Genomic DNA, 20827 nt, shown 5'->3' on the forward strand with positions numbered 1-20827 from the left:
GGGCTTCGTACTCAACTATAAGCTATTCTTAAGGATGATCCTAGAATATATTCTCCTGTTATACAATTTCCTAGGCCTTTTTCAAGCTTATTAGATTAAAATATTCCGTTCTTATTCATAATGTATTTTTTCTAACTTTATATATTGATGTATTCAGTTTTAAAGATAGCGTTAACTAATAAAAATCTGGATATGACACAAATGTAATGTAAAAAGTCGTAATTTTGAGCCTTATTTCTATAATGACGGAGTGAGTTGCAATTGTTCTGTCTTGCTAAAATTTGGGATATTTTTTTCAAGTACGCTATTTAAAGTGGAACGCTGTTATAAGGTACAACAACTTATTGTTGTTGTTTTGTTCGGAGTATGAAGAACATTTTAATGCTGAAAAACTGAACAAAAAAGCTGTTTTTTTTTACAAATATTATAGAGCTGAAACTAAATTTTATGTGTCAGTTGCAAATGTTTTGTCCGATACTGTACATACATTTATCAACCTCAACACTATTTTCGTATATCGAACAACGACGTATGTATATTCTACGAGCGCCTTGAGAGAGTATATGGCCCTGGACATGACATTAAGATTGTTGCTAACATAACAGCCATTTCCGCTCAATTGAACTACATCCAAACCGACCGAAGAAAGATTCGTAACTCCAGCGAAGACTAAATACCAAATTTCAATTATTACCGTTGAATAATGTGGCTAAAAGTTTCAAAATACCGAAAACTTGGAAAGTTTTATACCACCAACGGAGACTAAATATTAATTTTCATCCGTTTCGATGGGAAATTGATGACACAACCTTCAAAATACTGAAAATCGGGAAGTACGCTTCTATGGGGGTTATTTGAAAAGGGTTTATACTGATAATTCTCTTCTGCAATATTTTATACACCCATGGCAGTTTAAATACTAAATTTCAGTCATATCGGTGGAAATTTGAGTCCACAACTTTCAAAATACCGAAAATCGACCTATACCGGCAAATTTCGGGTGGAATGTCTAAGACTTAATACCAAATATTAGCTATTTCTGTGGGGAACGAAGACTAACTACGAAATGTCAGTCATTTCGATGTGATATTGAGCAGCATCTTTCAACATACCGAAAATCGGGAGGTACCGGTATGTAGGTATGTAGACATGGACCTACACCGACAATTTCAGGTGGAAAATTTTTTACCCCCATCTAACACTGAATACCAAATTTCACAAATTTCGGTGGGATATTGAGGACACGACCTTCAATAAACCGAAAATCGGGGGGTATCGTTCTATGGGGACGTTTGCCTATGCCGACAAATTTCAGGTGGAAAGTGTTATACCCTCAAGGAAGATTCAGTATACCGACAAATTTTTGAGGAACATTTTTTTAGCCCAGAAAAACACCAAATACAAAATTTCAGCCACTTCGGTGAAAAATGAGGCTACAACCTTCAAAATACTGATAATCGGGAGGTAACGTCCCATCAAAACGTTGACCTACACCGACAAATTTCTGAGAGAACTTTTTGTAGAAAAAGACTAAATACCAAATGTCAGCCACTTCTGTGAAATAATGAGGCTAAAACCTTCAAAATAACGAAAATCGGGCGGTACTGTTCTGTGGGGGCTATATGAAGAAGTTGAATAATATACCGACCACTTCAGGTGGAAAGTTGTATACCCTCAACGAAGGTTATGTACGAAATTTCAGCCATTTCGATGTTATAATGAGACTAAAACCTTCAAAATTCCGAAAATTGGGATGCACTGCTCTATGGGGTGTACATCAAAACGGGGACCGATACCGATAAATTTCTGGGAAAAGGTTTTGTATCCCAAAGGAGAACTAAATATCAAATTTCAGCCATTTTGGTAGGATAATATAGCTAAAATCTTCAAAAATACCGAAAATTAGGAGATATCGTCCTATGGGGACTATATGAAGGCGTGGACCTATACATAAAAATGTCAGGTGGAAAGTTGTATACCCTTAACGAAGACTAACTACCAAATTTCAGTCATGTCGATGTGATAATGGGGCTAAAACCTTCAAAATACCGAAAATCGGGAGATATCGTCCTATGGGGCTATATCAAAACGTGGACCTATGTAAACATTTTATGGTAGAAATGTTTCTTAGCCTTTGGAAACACAAATACAAAAATATATTCAAAATATCTTAAAATGACTCGTACTATATACCAAAATTGCATCCACCTACTTCAATCTGTTCGGACGCTAGAGTGATTTCCACAGACGAACATGGATATATCGATGCAGAATTGCACGCTGATCAAGTTTGTGGGGTCTACAATGATTATTTCGAGTAGTTACAAACGGAATGGCAAACTTAAAATACCCCCATTTTATGGTGGAGGGTATAAAAACCACCACTTAAAAATCTATGGTGCGATAAGATGCTTCGTAAGTCTACTGAAGGGAAGAACGCAAGAAGAGCGCCGAAGAAAAATATCGATGAGAAGCGTCGTTTCAGGCGAAAGAACAAAGATCAAGAAAATTGTGGTAGTGCGAAACTCGAGATGTTCAGGAGTCGGAATGAAGTCCGAAAAATTTTCCAGAGTGTATACAAAGTGCTGTCGATCGTACTGTGTGACCGTCTAAAACCTATGGTCAATAAAATAATCGGGTCATACACGCAGAGAAAAAATATGATTTATGCCACCATATTTTGAAAGAATAATATATATTATAGATATATTATAATAATATATTATAATATATATGAGGAAAAGTCAGAATTTTTTAATATTCCATTTAAAAAAATTAAAATTTTATTTTGACGCTACATGAACGATTTTTGGTACATGGATTGAGAAAAAATTCCCATTGTCAAATCTGTTCAAGATACTAATTTTGTATATTGCGCGCAAAAGTTATGGCGGTTTCAATTCTGATTATTAGAAAAAAACGCTATTCATTCAATCGAGAAACTTTGTTAATTTATGGCTTCCTACATACTATATGTTTACTGAGGTCCCATAACTTTAGTGGAAAGGTTGTACATTTTTGCGGAAATTATGAAAGACTTCAAAAAAACATCGCGAAGATTTAAATGAAACCAAAACTATACAAATCCGTTTAGTGGTTTGCAAATTATAGCACGAACAAAAAAATATGTTAAGAAAATTTATAAAATTTGTGTAAGAGAAAATATTTATTAAAATTTATTTTGTGAGTTAGTTGAAAAAAAAGTAGGAAAAATAGGTCGGAGTTATTCTTCTATTTTAGTTAAATTTCACGCAAAAAAACACATTTTTTATCCTAATCACTTCTTGAATACACGCTAACACCTCGATCTAAACCTATTTTGATAAAATCCATCAAGAACCGTGGATGTAGCATCACACACTATATTTGGGATAAATCGGATAAAGCTCCGATGCCACTAACTCTTTTAAACCGCTGTTTTCGCAAAAACGCGAGTGATGTGTTAGTTTCTTCATTGAAAAGGAAACGATCCACGGTTTTTGCAGTTGCTGTTTTCGCCGTTCTAGTGGGTGGATTTTCACGATATATGATTTATATGATCCGGACCGTTAAAAAACTAAAATATCTTGGGGTCCCAGCACAATCAAAAGGATATTGTAAACACTGTACCCAAAAAATAGGGTTTTTCGAAAAAATATCGCACTAAATTTTGGCCTTTGGCAGTGGATTACTGTGATGCTGTCTGGGCTAAATATTCAATATACATATCAGATTATGCGTAATCGCGAGTACTTTAATCCTATTAATGGTTCTTAGAAAGAGCAGAATGCGCGTCCCTGTTAAATAAAAAATACAAAAAACACCTTTAATCTGGCTTCAAAATGTCAGCATCCATAAAAGGTGGATGCAGTGGAAATTTTGAAAACTGATACATTAGATGTGTAATCTTCATTTTGTATTCTTCTACTTTTACTTTGGGCAGATATCCGTACTTTAAACGGTTTGACCGGCAATCGAATAACAAGTAAAAAAGCTCGTTTGCTTCAACGTGTTTCTACTTATTTTTATTCATTTACGCGGTCATAGGTACCTCGCAAATTAATTTTTTGAGCCACATTTTTGAGCTTTGATTAAAAACATTTCGTTTGATTCAACTATGGTCATATTTCGTGGTACCCTGCAATATTTCCCGAATTATAACAGTGCAAATCTTGGCTGCATCAATGTTAAATTTTTTTGACTTTTCGTCATATATATTTTTGAAATATTTTAAAATTTCGTAGTAGAAGCAGAAAACATGTTTTTGTTGCCTCTAATAAGTAGTATTTTTATTGGAATTATACTGAACCTCTAACCTTGCGGTTAGGTAGGTACCAAATGTTGCCTGTGGGCAACATCGGGCCATTGTGGTTATAAAAATGAAAAAAAATTTGTTTCTTAAGTCTTTTTATTATCGTTATATGAAAAAGCATAATCTGATGAGTTTGTTTAATTCTAGAAGAAAATTGATGGAAATTTAATGGAAAATTGGTCTATATTTATCATATATGTATAGTTCACAAATTAGCCAATTTTGACGTATGTATATGGTAGTGTTCATATAACCTGAAATGCTCATATTGATATTTTTCAGAGTAGAAGCGTTTAAAAAATATTATTTTGTATGTAGACTCTAAACCTGATAATATTGACCTTCATACAATATATAAAATTATCATCATCGATATTTGAACAGATATTCGCTTGATATCATACAAATTCCTAACATGTAATATGTACATTCACCAAAAGCTGTGTCAATCTCTTCTTGATTCAAGTCCAATCTTCAAATAACAATATAAATACAACATTTTTCACAACCCCGAATGTCCCAATTAATAATATAATATTCCACAAACATCCCATACGGGACAAGGACAAGACTTCTCTGTATTTCATTGAATACCACTAACCAGCATTTTCGACTTCCACTAATGTAACCAATTTATTATCACAATGGCCCAACGTTGCCCACAGGCAACTTCCAAATTTCAAAAATTTGTAACTACTAATTGGAACTGTAAATTGTATGTGTGCTTTTTTATTTTGTTAGATCAACATCTCAGTAAGATTTTTCAAAAAATATTGGCTGCAATTATTCAATTAGTTTGACATTTAACGACATTTTATAAAATCCCTAAAATATTTCATGTCCAAATTTGTACTCGACTACTTATACTTAACACGTTCGCGGACGTGAATGCTATAGCATTCCGATGCAAAATGACGTGAATGCTATAGCATTCACATTGTCAGCCAATTTTTGTTCATTTACTTGTATACAATCTTAAGTTTTGGTGATTAATATACATAATACGATTTATTTCAACAAGATACATTCTATAATAAATAAAAAATAATAATCAATAATTAAACAAAGCAAGTTAAATAAAACACTGTAAAAATAAAAACAAAAAAACTAATTTCGAAAATAATTGGGTGTCATTTTTTTCACCTCTCTGAATTTGCATGCGTCCGCGAACGTGTTAAGCAAGCATAACTTCGCCAATCTAGCTATTTATTTAAAAGTAATTTCCATTTTTTTATTCTTTTGAAATCAATCTACCGACACCCACTTTACTATCTACCGACACTTATTTATAAATATCTCAAACGGTGTGGGAAATACGCATACACAAACATGCAAAATAGCCCACAGGCAAAATCGGGCCACAAAGGGTTAATAAGGAATATGGTGAACACTGAAAATTTTTTGTACTAATGGCAATTTTAATTAATATTTATTTTTATATAAGTCCTGTTCGTACCACTTTAGTCCGATTTTCAAAAAAATCAGCCGTATCTCACCCCTACACATCAACAGCGAGACCATTTTTTGAGGTATTTTAATGAAGAGATTTCTGTCCTCAAAAGGTAAAATATCCTTCTAAAAAATATACCTAAGACCAATTTTAATACCATTTAGTACTTTTTTCGTAGCTTTATAGTAGGTATTTCCAATACGATTTCATAAAACTTCTTATATTACACTGTGCAACATTTTTAAGGTGATCTTGTGCAAACAATTCGAACTGAGGATTTTTTTAAAGTACAGACCCAAACGACATGAAACCCTAGTTGGGTTTTGTTGTGTCAAATCCAGCTCGGATTTTATGGTCCCATCTAAACATGGTTAAATATTGAGTTTTTAAAGAAATTCGGGGCTATATCTCTGAAACCAATGCAAATCTTCTTCTGACCTCTGAAGCAAATTTGTAGATAAAGACAAGAATAAAATATTTGGAGAAACAATGAACTCGAAAAACTACATTTATTGCCTCAAATTTCAAAATATATGCAAAAATTCCACAATTTGTATACATTTTGCACCGTATCTCCAAAACCGTTAATTTTTTCTGAATATTTTCTTTTGGAAAATATTCCCTGGAATGTAATACACAAATCTTCAGAACATGTCATTGTTGTAAAATGCCTCTATGCCGTTGTTTTCAGTACATTTTTCAACGACGATTTAATAAAAATGTCAATAATGTAGTGAAATACCAAATGCGAGAATAAACAGTTGGTGTGAACTGTGTTTGAAATACGTGAAATAGGATGCAAAATACCGCTGAAACAACATGAAGTAAGCATTTTAGGGTTTCAGAATGTTCTAAAGAATTGTTGAGAACTTTATTTGGAAGATTTTTGCAAAAGGTTACTTGGTTCAACTCCCAATAGTTTAGCCGGTACTGACCAGAATTTCAGCAATTATGTAAAATTTTCTATATTTTATAGATTTTGATGTCCTAGATGGAGTTTTTCTTATGTGGTTTTTTTAAAAGATAAGTTCTACTAGTTTAGGACTACAATATTGCTGAATACAAAGGCCAAATTCCTATTCGTTTCTGAGATAAAGGCCTGATAAATGCAAAAAAGTGTAAATTTAGCCCGGTTTAGATGAGGCCATAAAAGCCGAACTGGATCTGACAGGACAAACCCCTACTAGGGTTTTTGTAGTCTAAATATGTACTTTCAAAAAATGCATACTAGAAGTTGTTTGCATTTTAAAGTGTTGCATAGTGTTATCGTTCATACAATACCAAAATGTTACCAAATACGAAGTACGAATTTCCGAAACTCCTCCCAATATATCAAAATTCCTGCTAACCCATTTAGACAATAAGAAATTGTACCAAAGTCTGTACCGTTTAGTACTTTTCATAGTATGCATTTCCATATCTTAACTCTATATACCAACAACTATCACAAGTTTTAGAATTCCAGCTCTGTTACTACACCCAATACCAAAATTAAAACCGATTTGATACATTTCGTAAACTTATGTACGTATTTCTTAAACCACCCCTATATACCAACGTTACACAACAGCTCTGTGCCTACACCCAATAAAATATTCGGTACCGTTTAGTAATTTTCGTAGACTTATGGTACGTACTTCGACAACCACATATATATCAAACCTACACCGACAATAATACCAAATAATAACAGTAATCTTTATTCCAAATCTCAGGATTCCAGCTCCATCCGTTCGTCCAACACCAAATTGCACCAAACTTAGTATTTCCGCAATATTGTAAAAATCGTTAACAATACCGATTGTAGGAACTATCATAATCTAATTTTGTTTACAAAAAGTATTGTCAACCCAGAAAACCAGCCCAGAAATTGTTGATTTGAGTGTATATACTTCTCATATACACTTTTCACATAACTTGGATATAAATGTCGCGTATAATATTGCAATCATTGATGAACACAATACATGGTTTGCTGCATTGGCTGACAACAAAGACAAACAAAAAGCCACAAGCACCCACCACAACATAAGGAATAATTAAACACCATAACAAACTCCGGTATAACACCAAACCTCAAAGCACAATGAAGATATAAGAATGAAACAAAACAGAAACAAATAAAAACAAGAGTCTCATTGTTGGTATACATACACACAAAAACAAAGATAAAGGCATCATGTCACACCAACAAAACTCACCATAATTGTTTTTTTCAACACGGCATCGAATAGCGAGAGAAGAAAAAAAGTTGTCGAAGAAAAGAGAGAACTATTGTCCAGTTGACAAAAACTATTTTTGGATTTAACAAAACCCAATTGTTGGAATCACAATACTACATTTGGAATTTAACAATATCTCTACAATACATATTTTGCTCTTCGAATATTGTTGGATCAATCATATTTTTTTCTCTGCGTGTAGTTTTCCGTCAAGAATTCAGTGGCTCCACAGGAGAACGCTGAATTTATATTATATTTATATACGATTGATTGTAGGTCGCATCCTTATTAAAGATATGTATTTCAATAACAAACATTTTAAGAAGATTCGTGAAAAACCGCAGGTGTATACATACCGGATATACCGCCGTTTATAGGGAGTAAACCATAACTGAAACTGTATGAACCGTGTACATTTTTAATTCAATACATATGTATATTTCTCATACAAATGTACGCATCAAATTTACGACTTTTGACTCCTATTACGAGGAAGATGTATGGAGCACACCCTTCCGATATCGATATTTAGTTTATAGATTCACTTTTGCCAGTTTTGTTGAGATGTGTATTATTTAATTGTTGTAAAATAATTCAGCTTAATTTATTATATATTCTTGAGCTCTGGCCATCATAAAATTGGGGAAGAGTTCATTGTTTCAATACAAAGAACTAAGAGAACTGATGAGTGCAAGTGGCGTTGGACGAAACTAGTATTCTTTGCCTTTCCCGAAATTAAATCAATTTTAACTACATCCCACTTTAAATACAACTTGTTGTTTTAAAATTTAAAAACAACAAAACCCGAGATTAAGCTGAATTATTTTACAACAATTAGATATGTAGTTTATTCTGAGATTTGTAGTGAAATTTTGTGTACTAAGTCTCATGTTATAGTACGTTTATATAACCGAATTTAACAAACCCACTGGGCTTTAAATGTCAATTCCCTGCCAAACCTTATAATATAAACAGCATATTAGTTTCATGCATCACACCGAAAAATTAACGAAACAAATTTCAAAATTGATATAGATATTTCATTGTTATACATATTATGTAAATAAATATTTCATTTCTTCGGTGACATATAGTAAAAATTAACGGAGAATATTTTTGTCTTTAACATCATCCATCTAGAATTATGTTTTGTGGGACAACATGGCATAAAGATAGATGAAGTACAGCATTAACCCTAAAGCGTGTTTTTGCTTTTTACAATGTTTTCTAGGCCCTATAGAGAAATTTTATGGCGAACATTTTTTATAGAATATTCGGTTCCAATTAGATCACATTTTATAGGGGATTTAAAACGTTTTAGGAAAAAGGGGCCAAAAAGACCCTATTACTGACTCGCTAGAGGGTTAAATTTTGTAACCAAAAGATTCCTCGCATTTTTGGCAGTAATATTGCCAAAGACATTATATGCCTAAAATGCAAGGATTCAAAGGAACCCTAACTCGAATATTTCCAAAAATGTACAAATAAGGGAAACTACCCCCACGTAAACTTTCAAAACGCCGATGTATGTACGTGTCTTCAATTTTTCGGTCATCTTTCATAATCTGCGCAGATTTTCTTGTAATTTTGAAAAAGGTATGAATTTTGTTGTACAGTGTAATATGAGTTTTATCATTTTTTAGAGTTATAAAGCGATAAACCTCAGCATAAAGCATTTCCAAACTTTTTTTTTAGAATTTCCCTTATGTGTATTTTTAGGTTTAATTAAATGTAAGTCTGTTCAGCATTTACGTTCGTTTCGACGGCCTTATCTAAATGTTTGCTTGAATACCCTTTGCGAATATTATGGGGTTTAAAGATAAAACTAAGATAAGAATTCCCATATTAAACGTTTATTGAGATGTGTTTGTTGTTTGAAAAAATGAAGTATCACGCTCCATCTTTCACTAAGTATTAAATTCTGTTTTCACAAACATTCCATGTCTGGCATAAAAACATAAAGCCAATGTTTTCAAACATTTTGTATTACTTCACCTTTGTTCCAATAATAATCGAAATGTGAAATACATACTATGATGATTATAAGATAAATTGGCAAATTTTATCAAACATGGAAATAGTTTAAAACGAACGCATATGTCTTTGGGAGGTCATTTTCAGATTGCCATTCAAAGGCAAAAGACAAAACTAAACATAACTATCCCGAAATGGAATTGACAGGAAAGAATATCGTCTACGTGGGGGGTTTTGGCGGCATTGGTGAAAAGACTGTCGAGGCCTTTTTAAAGAAGTCTGTGAAGAGTGTACTTATTCTGGATTTGCAGTCGAACGATGAGTATTTAAAGTATTTGCAAAGCACGTACAAAAACTCTGTTGTCGCCTATATACCGGTGGATCTTACGAAAACGGATAGTATCAGAGAAGCTTTTCAGAAGGCAAAGGAGCAGATAAACACATTTGATGTTGTGGTCAATGGAGCCGGCATTGGAAATGAACTAAACATAGATCGAATAGTTCAAATTAATTTGGTATGTCTATTGGAAGTTAAAATGTTTTTCTAAAAATAATCTACTTTTTCATGACTATTTAGATCGGTGTAATCCACAGCTCCCTGATAGCCATGGACTATATGAGTAAAGAGAATGGTGGACAAGGGGGATGCATCGTCAATATATCTTCTACGTCTGGGTTAAATCCAACCGCTTTGTTGTGCATCTATGGAACTACCAAAAGTGGCCTAAATTATTTTACCAACACTCTGGCGGTGAGTTTTTGACACTACAGGTCATTTACGAACACATTCTAAACTGGGTTAGATGAAAATTTTTTTGATTATACGTAGGAACGTTTAATTTTAATTATGAAATATATAAAAGGAATTCCCTGAAAATTGCCAGTAAGGGGATTTTTTTCAATTTCCATTCACCTAACCTCTCGCTTCTACTAACAAAGACCTGCCGAAGTGAACTATATAAATTAGGACTAAAACAATAAGTGTAGGGTGTAGGGCTTGTACTGCTCGGCTTTCCTCTTTCACTTGCAAAAATCTTCGATCATAGAGCTCAACTCCAAGTAGAAATTAATTAAAATTAATATTAAAATGATCTTCGCCCCTAAAGGCAAAAATTTCAACTGATTGTCTTGTTTTTTTTTTTCTTTTTTAATTTTTGGGCCATTTTATAAAATAAAATAAAATCGCGAAAAATGAATGGAAGACCAAAAATAATATAATAAATGGTTTAATGGTTTATTTCACCACAAGGCTGAAGGGATTAAATTCCTTACAAACGTCAAAATAACTATTTCTGTTAAAACTGAACGTTCATATTAAAAAAAGTACGTATTAAAATGAAAAAGTCGAATCAGTCGGCTGCTATGTCCTACCTTGTTTATTTCACTGCAACCAATTGGACCAGAAGATATGTATGAGTGTATTTTTATATTATTTTTAGAAACCCCTGTATTTCGAGAAAAGTGGAGTTAGTTTTATCACCATCTGCCCTGGTGTCGTAATAACGCCAATGATGAACGATGCGTCCAACTTGATATCGGCCAAATACTTCCCAAATGTTGATCGTGTATTTAATTCTGCGATACACCAAACACCGACAGTGTTTGCTGAAAATCTAATGAAAGTTTTGGAAACAGCAACAAACGGTTCAACATGGATATTGGATGATGGCAAAATTGAAGAGATCAATGTCCCCAATGTCTGGGGACCGGCATATAATTCAAAATAAATTTGATTGGTTTTGGTTAAACATTGAGATAATAGTGAATAAAAAAGGGTATATACCAAATGTATTATTAACGATGTAACGTTTTACTTTTACACGTATATATTCGTGTTTTGCCTTTCATTGGATATTATTTTTTAAATTATTTAATTCCTTGGGTCTTTCCCCTGGCAACGTAAGTGCACTGAACGCTAGTAGTGTTTGTGTTGCCGTTCTGGAATATGTAATACGAAATGGCACATTTAATCCTAAGCAACGTATGTAACTAACTAATCTATGCAAATGACATCGACATAATGGGTAGAACTTTGCTTGCTGTAAATTTCGTCTTTCAAAAATTACAAAACAAAGGTGGTTTTGAGTGAACTTAAGTCCGATGGCGATAAAAAGAAAAATATACTATTACAGATTCAACAGGACCAACGTAGTCCGGCGGACCTTAGGAGGAAGGATCTGACCTCCTAAATTGTATATTCCGTGTTCATGGGAACAAGGCTAAGTAAATGTACATAAATGTAAGACATGGACAGGAGTTACTCTTATAGACTTTGACGGCTGCCGTCATCCTACGGAACCCATAAACACCAACAATAAATTAATTAAAAGTTAAAATAGAACCAATAAGGAAAGGATCAAAGTCGGGCAGGGCCGGCTGTGTGATACGGCCCTGTCCGACTTTGATCCTTTCCTTACACCACTACGATTTCTATATAATTTGGTGAGATTTTTTCTAGACCAAATTCCGTCACATTTTGCAAATTTCATCGAAATGTGACATCGTAGCGTGTTTAGTGCATTAAATGTATGACATCGGCCGAATATATAATAGCGTAAAATTACCATCCTCAAGTTTCACTCGGATAGGATAATTGAAATTCCTTTTGGATATGAAATTCCTTGGTGAGTATACTAAGAGCCCAAAAGGAAACTTTCGCCATAGGTTAAGTTTCTGAGATATCGCGTGATGAATTTATTTAGAAAATAGTTTTATATCTCTGTTTGGCGTTATCGTAAATTCGTTTTGAGATTACATGTCTTAAGTCAAATCGAAAGCAAAATGTGATTTTACAGCATCCAAATGCCGTAAAATGTTTCTCAGAAAAATTTAGGTACGATTTTCATTGACAGCTAATCGATATTGACTCGTTTTCATTGTCGTTTTTGACATATACCCGGTGTTTTATTCTTATGCTATAGGGGTATTCCAAAAGGAAATTCTGTCAAACAAGAGAGTCGGTAATACATCCCAATTTTCCATTCTTTCTATTTGTAATTGTAATGACGGATATCCCAGCCTTGGTGAGGGTATTTAATCAAAAGGTGACCTATGTATATTAATAAAGACATTCTGAATATAAAACTGATGTCAGTTGCATTACCAAAAGAGGTCAAATACTGCAGATATAAAAATAGACGAACAGCGCAATTTATCCCAATTTGCAATTTCTTAAATTGTATTTTTGTGGATGTATCTGGTGGATATTGGGCATATTCCAAGGGGAGAGCTTGATAATGAAACTAGAACATCAGTAGTGGAATTCTGTAACTCTTTTTTTGAGTTACCGACAAAAATTTTAATTTAATTTAATTTAATATTTGTTGATAACTCGAAAAATGAGAGGTTTTTGAGGCAAAAGGTAATTTTTTAAGTCAGTGATTGAAATCAAATAATAACGGAATTATATTCTTAGCACTTTCAAACCTCCAAAACCAAAAAATTACAATCTGGCAACAACCCTCGACTACATGCCAAGCTGTCAAAGATGTCATAATTTTTATTCCTTTTATTTCTGGCATTCAGTCGTAATCATGGCAGAACTACCAGGTAGTGGTATCACACCAGCTGATCGAATATGAAAAGTCAAATCCCTTTATAAAAAGATTATTTTTGTTGTAATTTCCCCAACAACATAAAGAAAGTTTTGACATAACATATTCAAAATTTTACGATGCCACTACCTGGGTAATTGTGCCATGGTCGTAATTAAACAATTTAGGTATTTTGGCGCCAAAACCTGATCTGTTGATATCATATATTTTTTTTTTAAATGGAAAATACGGGTAATGGTATGTAAATTAAGATTATTATTAAAAATGTAAATGCAATATTAGACGTGGTCAATAATTTGTTGTCAGTAAGTGATGTTTTTGATGTAGTCTGTGGTATCGTCTATGTGTTCTTTGGAGTGTAACTTTCGGTATCGAGGCGTATTCTCGTAAATATACATATATATTTGGTGAAAGATGACGATATCAGCTAACAGTTTTTGAAAAGAAAATTTGCGTATACTTGCGAATTAAAAAATATCAATTTCCAGATTTCGTAAAACTTAAAATGTTGGATATTTTTAATTTTTAGTTAGAAAACTAGCGAAAACCTAAACATGTTATAGACATGATTTCTCCGAAATTTAATAGAGTTTAATAGAGTTAAACAACAAATTAATAACATTTGCGCACGCCTTAACCAAATTAATACCCTATCGTATCAACTTAACATTAACAGCGTGTTTTTGTAAAATGTTTTTGCCCATTCGTTCGTCGATTTCATGAACGAAGACACAATTTGGTTTTCATAGCGGTTGACGTTTGTATTCGTGTGACAAACAAATGAAAGCTTTTTATTTTCGTAAATTTTTTGGTTTTCGTAACAAAATCAGACGAACGAATACGTCAAAAATAAACGAATGGAAAAGACCCATCGTTTTGAATGAAAATTAAATAATTTGAGTAATAAATGGCACAAAACACACGAAAACTGGAAGGGAATGCAATTTTATTTATTTCTATAGAAGCACACGCGTATATGTACATCCGTTTCTTCATATTATCACAATTATTTTTGGACAAATTTGATTACATTTTTTTTTGTTATTTTTTGTTTGTCATCTGTTTATCGGGGTTGCCATCAAGTAGCACATTTTACGTGCAGATGCCTATGCAAAATTCACAAAATAAGTATCATGGAAACCCTGAAATATAAAAGCTTTTATGAAATAGACGAAAGCTTTTAGATAAAAACGAATGGTTCGTAAAATTTTACAAGAACCAAATTTTGAACGTATACGTTTTAGTACGAACGGTTCGTGTGACGGGCAAGCATTTTTACAAAAACACGCTGTAAATAGAATGAAAATGTCCGACATATCGAAACAATTTCGGAAGCAAAATCGTTCAGATTTCGTATCGATTTCTATACGATTTTTCGTAGGGGAATTTGTTCAGATTTCGTTCCGATTTCGGAGAAAATGTCGGAAGTAAATTTCCCTTCGAATTTGCTAATGTTTTTCTTCCGATTTCGTTACGAATTCGGATCGATATGTCGGAAACAATTTTCCCTTCGCACAACAACCACCTTTTGTATATATCTAACAAGTAACATTTTAGTTTGTTGTCGAAAAACAAAATGGTTGGTTATAAAATTCGCATATGCATTTTTTAAATATTTTAAATATAAATGCAACATATAATAATTCAAGCTAGTGCTGATAGACTCAACATATTCGTACACAAAGTTTACATTGTTCTACTATAACTACAAAATGATAACAACAGTGAAAATCATTAGATATCTTTGAAATTATAATCTTCCAATAAAAAAATTTATCAATAAAAAAGAGGCATCAGAGAAAAATTTTTTCTTCGATAATCATACGAAAATTATTCAGAAACCTTTACGAAAGTTCGGAAGGTACCTCAGATTTTCATACGACATTATTCCGAAATCGTTCAGAAATCTGTACGAAAGTTCGGAGGAAGAAATTCGAATTCCGAATTTCCCAAGGATTTTCTTCCGATTTCGTTGCGAATTCTGACCGAAATCGATCCGATTTCGCTCCGACATTTCGTTCCGAAATTATGTCAACCACTTCATACAACTTTCGTTAAGATATCGTTACGATTTTGGATCAGATATCGGACATAACGTCCGAAATTTGTTCCGATTTCGTTACGATATCGGTACGATTTGTTTGCTGGGTATACACTCATACCTCTTTATACGGCATAGATACGTTCCCAAAATGTCGGCCGTAAAGCGAAACGCCGTAAAGCGAGGCGATACATTTCATACAAATCCATATTAACATTAAGAGATCGGTTCCGATTTATTGTAAAAATAAGGTTTGAATTCACAGTGGTTTTAATAAAAATCAATATATAAAGCAATAAAAACAAGTAAAGCATGAAAATTAAGTAGGTATGTATGTAAAAAACAAAAACCCAAAACAATTCAAATAGTGTGTATGAAAATATCTTAAATATGTAATAAGTTTAATTTAACAGCGTGTTTTTGTAAAATGTTTTTGTCCATTCGTTCGTCGATTTCATGAACGAAGACACAATTTGGTTTTCATAGCGGTTGACGTTTGTATTCGTGTGACAAACAAATGATAGCTTTTTATTTTCGTAATTTTTTTGGTTTTCGTAACAAAATCAGACGAACGAATACGTCAAAAATAAACGAATGGAAAAGACCCATCGTTTTGAATGAAAATTAAATAATTTGAGTAATAAATGGCACAAAACACACGCTAACTGGAAGGGAATTCAATTTTATTTATTTTCATAGAAGCACACGCGTATATGTACATCCGTTTCTTCATATTATCACAATTATTTTTGGACAAATTTGATTACATTTTTTTCTTATTTTTTGTTGGTCATCTGTTTATCGGGGTTGCCATCAAATAGCAAATTTTACGTGCAGATGCCTATGCAAAATTCACAAAATAAGTATCATGGAAACCCTGAAATATAAAAGCTTTTATGAAATAGACGAAAGCTTTTAGATAAAAGCGAATGGTTCGTAAAATTTTACAAGAACCAAATTTTGAACGTATACGTTTTAGTACGAACGGTTCGTGTGACAGGCAAGCATTTTTACAAAAACACCCTGTAAATCAAGTTTTTCATGGAACAGCTTTAAAAAATTTGTCCAGTGTCTGTTGTTTAACATTTCTCTGATATTCTTCTTAAATTAACGATTTCTTCTGGCCGCATAACGAGGCACAAAGCGCCGTAAAGCGAAGGTGTTCCTTTATATAAACAGACCGTTATAGAGAAATGGCGTAAAAAGAGGGGCCGTATAAAGAGGTATGAGTGTATAAGAGGACTATAGTTAACGCTGAACTGAATATAACAAAAATTGGATTTCGGCCAGAAGTGCCGAATTTGATCCGGATCGGACTTATTTTACGAATTTAGTGTACAATAAACATCAAATCGGAAGAAAAATGTATATGTGAGGTACATATGTTGAAATCTGAACCGATTTAGATATAACATGGTAAACTTATTTATTGTCCGAATTTCGCCACATTTCCCAAGTGGCATCAATACTACACAGCATTTGCGTATTTGGTGCACTGAATACCTCAAATCGGGCGAATATATATATGGGAGCTATATCCAAATTTGAAATTTGAAACATATTTATAGTCAGAATTTGGCAGCATTGTCCAAATTTCATCATAATTGGACAAAATTTGCGTTTTTGGCCCTTCAATTATTTGAAATCTATATATAAACATATATCAACCAAATTTGGCAGATTCGTTTCTAGGCCGATTATAAGCATCTGCACGACATTTTGAAGGTCTAGCTTGTCCCTGTGATTTTTTGCCTCAAAAACCTGACTTTGGTCCCACAGTGCAGAGCTTTGAATTAATACCAAATATTTTGGCATTCAGTTCGTCTTCGGACGGCTCAAAGAAAAGACGCATAGACGCAAATTAGATTCTACGCCCACGGGCTTTAAAATAATAACCTAAAAAAACTTTTGTAATTTTAAAAATAAATAAGAAACAACAAGGTGTAAATACCTTTTAACAAATTGTTGTGGAAATACCGCCGCGACCAAGAAGCCGAAAGGAACAAGGCCACTTTAAGCACAAAAAAAAATATTTTGGCATTAATGTTTAAATATCAGAGTTATTGTAAAATGCGCAATGCTATCCCAATTTTAATATTTACTAGTTTTTATTTTAATGGCAAATACTTCTCTTTCTAGTTGGTGTGTTAAAATAATGTAAAAATGGTAATTAAGAAGACCAGCAAAGCGTTCAATCAATACCAGTAGATTGTCGAGAGTAGTCAAATATAAAAATAACAAGTAAAAAAGTATCAGTCGGCTTTGCCGACAGAGATATACCCTCAGCCTGAATATATTGAAACTTTTTTTTCCCAAAAAACGTATGTTTTTAGGGGGTTTTAAAAATTTTGGGCGTTTGAACCGACAAAAATGTTGATTATGATTAAAGATCAAGCGTTTTGCGGAGGAGATACAAAAAGGAATGGATCGACATTGACCATTATGGAAGTGGATCTCCAGCCACTACATATGGTGCCATAGGGGGTTTTTACACCCTTCGGGCTGTTTGCTCAAGAAGTATGGACTTGCCCCTGAAACAACTTTTACCATCGCAATTGAGGCAGCGAATGCAAGTTGCTTCAAAAAATCAAAGTGATTCGAAAGCAGGTCTTAAAGTGAACATGTATCCGAAATTTTGTGTGGGAGGTACCGGATGGAGTGGACAAATATAGTCCATATTTGAACCTGATCTATATCTGGTAGATATATTAGGATGTGTAAAGTATGGTCCAATTCGGCCACTCTCTTCGAGAGTTATCGTACGCACAATTTTTCCGAAAATGTTTGAACTTTTGTGGGGGAGGTACCTGAAGGAATGGACCGATATAGCTCATCTTCGAACTTAAACTATGTTTGGACAAAATATTAATAAGGCCAAACTTTGGACCGAATCGGCAGACCTGTTAGAGAGTTATTTTGCCCTCCAACCTTTTCACACGGTGTCATAGGGGTTTTTTGCAACTTTCAGGCTATTTTCTCAGGAAGTATGGACTTGCCCCTGATGAAACTTATACCGTCGTATGGAGGGCAGTGAATACAAGTAGCTAAAGCAAAAATCAAAGCGATTCGAGAGATGGTCCTAAACTGAACTTTTCCAAATTTTTGTGTGGGAGGTACCCGACGGAGTGGACAGATTGAGTCCATATTAAAACCTGATATAAGTCTGGTACACGCTCCACGATGGGCAAAGTATGGACCAAATCGGTTACTCCCTTCAAGAGTTATCGTGCGCACAAATTTTCCGAACATTTCCGAACTTTTGTGGGGGAGGTACCGGAAGGAATGGACCAATATAGCTCATCTTCGAACTTAAACTAAGTTTGGGCAAAATATTACGAAAGCCAAAATTTGAACCGAATCGGTTCATCCGTTCGAGAGTTATCGTGCGCTCCAGCCAGCCAGACAGACAGACAGACAGACGGACGGACATTGCTCAATCGACTCCAAATTGTCTGAAACACATTTCGTCCAAACATACTTGGGGTCTAAAACCATTATTTCGATGAGGCACATTTTGCCCGTATGAAAGTGTATATACCCTTCATAGCCTATAGGCTGAGGGTATAATTATTAAAGAATTTGGTCATTGGTGTAGGGTGTTACATAGTCGGTTGCATCCTGACTATAGCCTTTGCTCTTTTGTTTTATTATTATAAATATTTCAAATAAGTTAATAAATGTGCGTACCTTTTTCATTTAAACATGCAGTTTGTCAAAGGTACACGACCCCATGCAATTTTGCAATAATGAGGAGTAAAAATAGCAAAACCAGCAAATGAATAATTGACATGATTTATTAAACGTAACGAGATTCAATGAATACTAATTAAGAATTTTTCAATACCAGTGATATTTTGTCATTCAAGAATATCATTTCATTGGGAAGTTACAGTCGTTAGAAGGCAATCACATCGAATCGTCAGCATCATGGAACTCAAGGGAAAGAACGTTATCTATGTGGGTGGATTCGGCGGCATTGGAGAGAAATGTATTGAATCATTTCTAATGAATTCTGTGAAAAGTCTTTTAGTTTTCGATTTGCACTGCAACGAAGAATTTCTAAACTATTTACAAAATACTTACAAGCAGGTATACGTGGATTATATCCACCTAGATATCAGCAAAGGCGAAAACATACGAACAGCTTTTAAAAAAGCCAAAGATAAGATAAGTACCTTCGAAGTGGTTGTAAATGGAGCTGGTATTATCGATGAGGGAAAAATCAATCAAATAGTACAAATAAATCTGGTAAGTTATTATTTTTGTTTTTCTATCGGAGCAAACGATTAAAATATAATGTTATGCCAACTACAGACTGGACTAATACAGTACATGAGCAAAGCTAATGGTGGTCAAGGGGGTTACATAGTTAACATATCATCGATAGCAGGTTTAAATCCATGCGAAATCTTTAGTATTTATGGTGTAACCAAAAGCGCTGTGCTTCATTTTACCAGGGCCCTTGGGGTAAGTTTTAATGGTTCACAGTATCAATATGTTATGTTTGTTATGTGTGGATGTGTCTGTTTTTATTTTCAGAAATCCGTTTATTTCAACAAAACTGGTGTCAGTTTTATAACTATTTGCCCCGGTGGAACCGCATCGCCAATGTTTGAGCAGGCTCTTTCGAAATTCATGGGTCTTAAGTATTTACCAGAACTTATAAGTAAACTTGAATGGGTAGAACCTCAAGGTGCCGAGACATTTGCCAACAATCTAATGATAGTTTTAAAAATTGCTGCCAATGGTTCCACATGGATTTTAGACAATGGTAAAATTGAGGAAATTACCTTCCCAGAAATATGGGGACCAGTAGTTCAATTCTGTAACTTGTGAGGATAATCCAGGCGAAATTTTCTTCTATCATGTGTGTCTCTTCAAAAAATTCATGAAAATAAATTGTGTGGTGTTAAATGAAAATTCGAGAGCTTTTTGTGAAGTTATCTCTGGTTGACATGCATTTTAATCAAAATATTGAAAAGTAGTTGTGAAGATTATTTATTTACAAAACCACAAATATGATAATTAGATGGAGTTATTTGTCCCCGATACCCGAAACATACAACTTCCCAAATTGGGGCCGACAACAATACAATTGCATATTGAACTGTTATATAACATTTTCTAAATCGAATATCTTCAAATTAAAATACTTATGTTTTCCGAACTGCATTGAAGTACAGTCGTAATGGTCGGGACCTGAGGCATAGTGGATAATCGATTTTCCCGGATAATGAAATAATACTATTTCATATGTATTTTTAATCAAAAAAATATATGAGATCTACTTATACT

General features: G+C 33.6%; 1 protein-coding gene across 1 annotated transcript; it reads left to right on the plus strand.

The window, feature by feature from the left end:
* The first annotated feature begins 10131 nt into the window (after window positions 1-10131).
* Window positions 10132-20427, plus strand: LOC141401738 (uncharacterized). The gene is made up of 6 exons (XM_073982138.1): window positions 10132-10452; window positions 10515-10688; window positions 11377-11581; window positions 19380-19780; window positions 19847-19999; window positions 20072-20427. The coding sequence occupies exons 1-6, from the start codon at window positions 10132-10134 to the stop codon at window positions 20366-20368; spliced, it is 1551 nt and encodes a 516-aa protein (XP_073838239.1). The 3' UTR covers window positions 20369-20427.
* The last annotated feature ends 400 nt before the right edge of the window (window positions 20428-20827 follow it).

Source organism: Musca autumnalis, unplaced genomic scaffold (genome assembly GCF_047663935.1).
Source record: "Musca autumnalis isolate F117 unplaced genomic scaffold, ASM4766393v1 scaffold_4, whole genome shotgun sequence".
In the NCBI taxonomy this organism is placed as follows: domain Eukaryota; kingdom Metazoa; phylum Arthropoda; class Insecta; order Diptera; family Muscidae; genus Musca; species Musca autumnalis.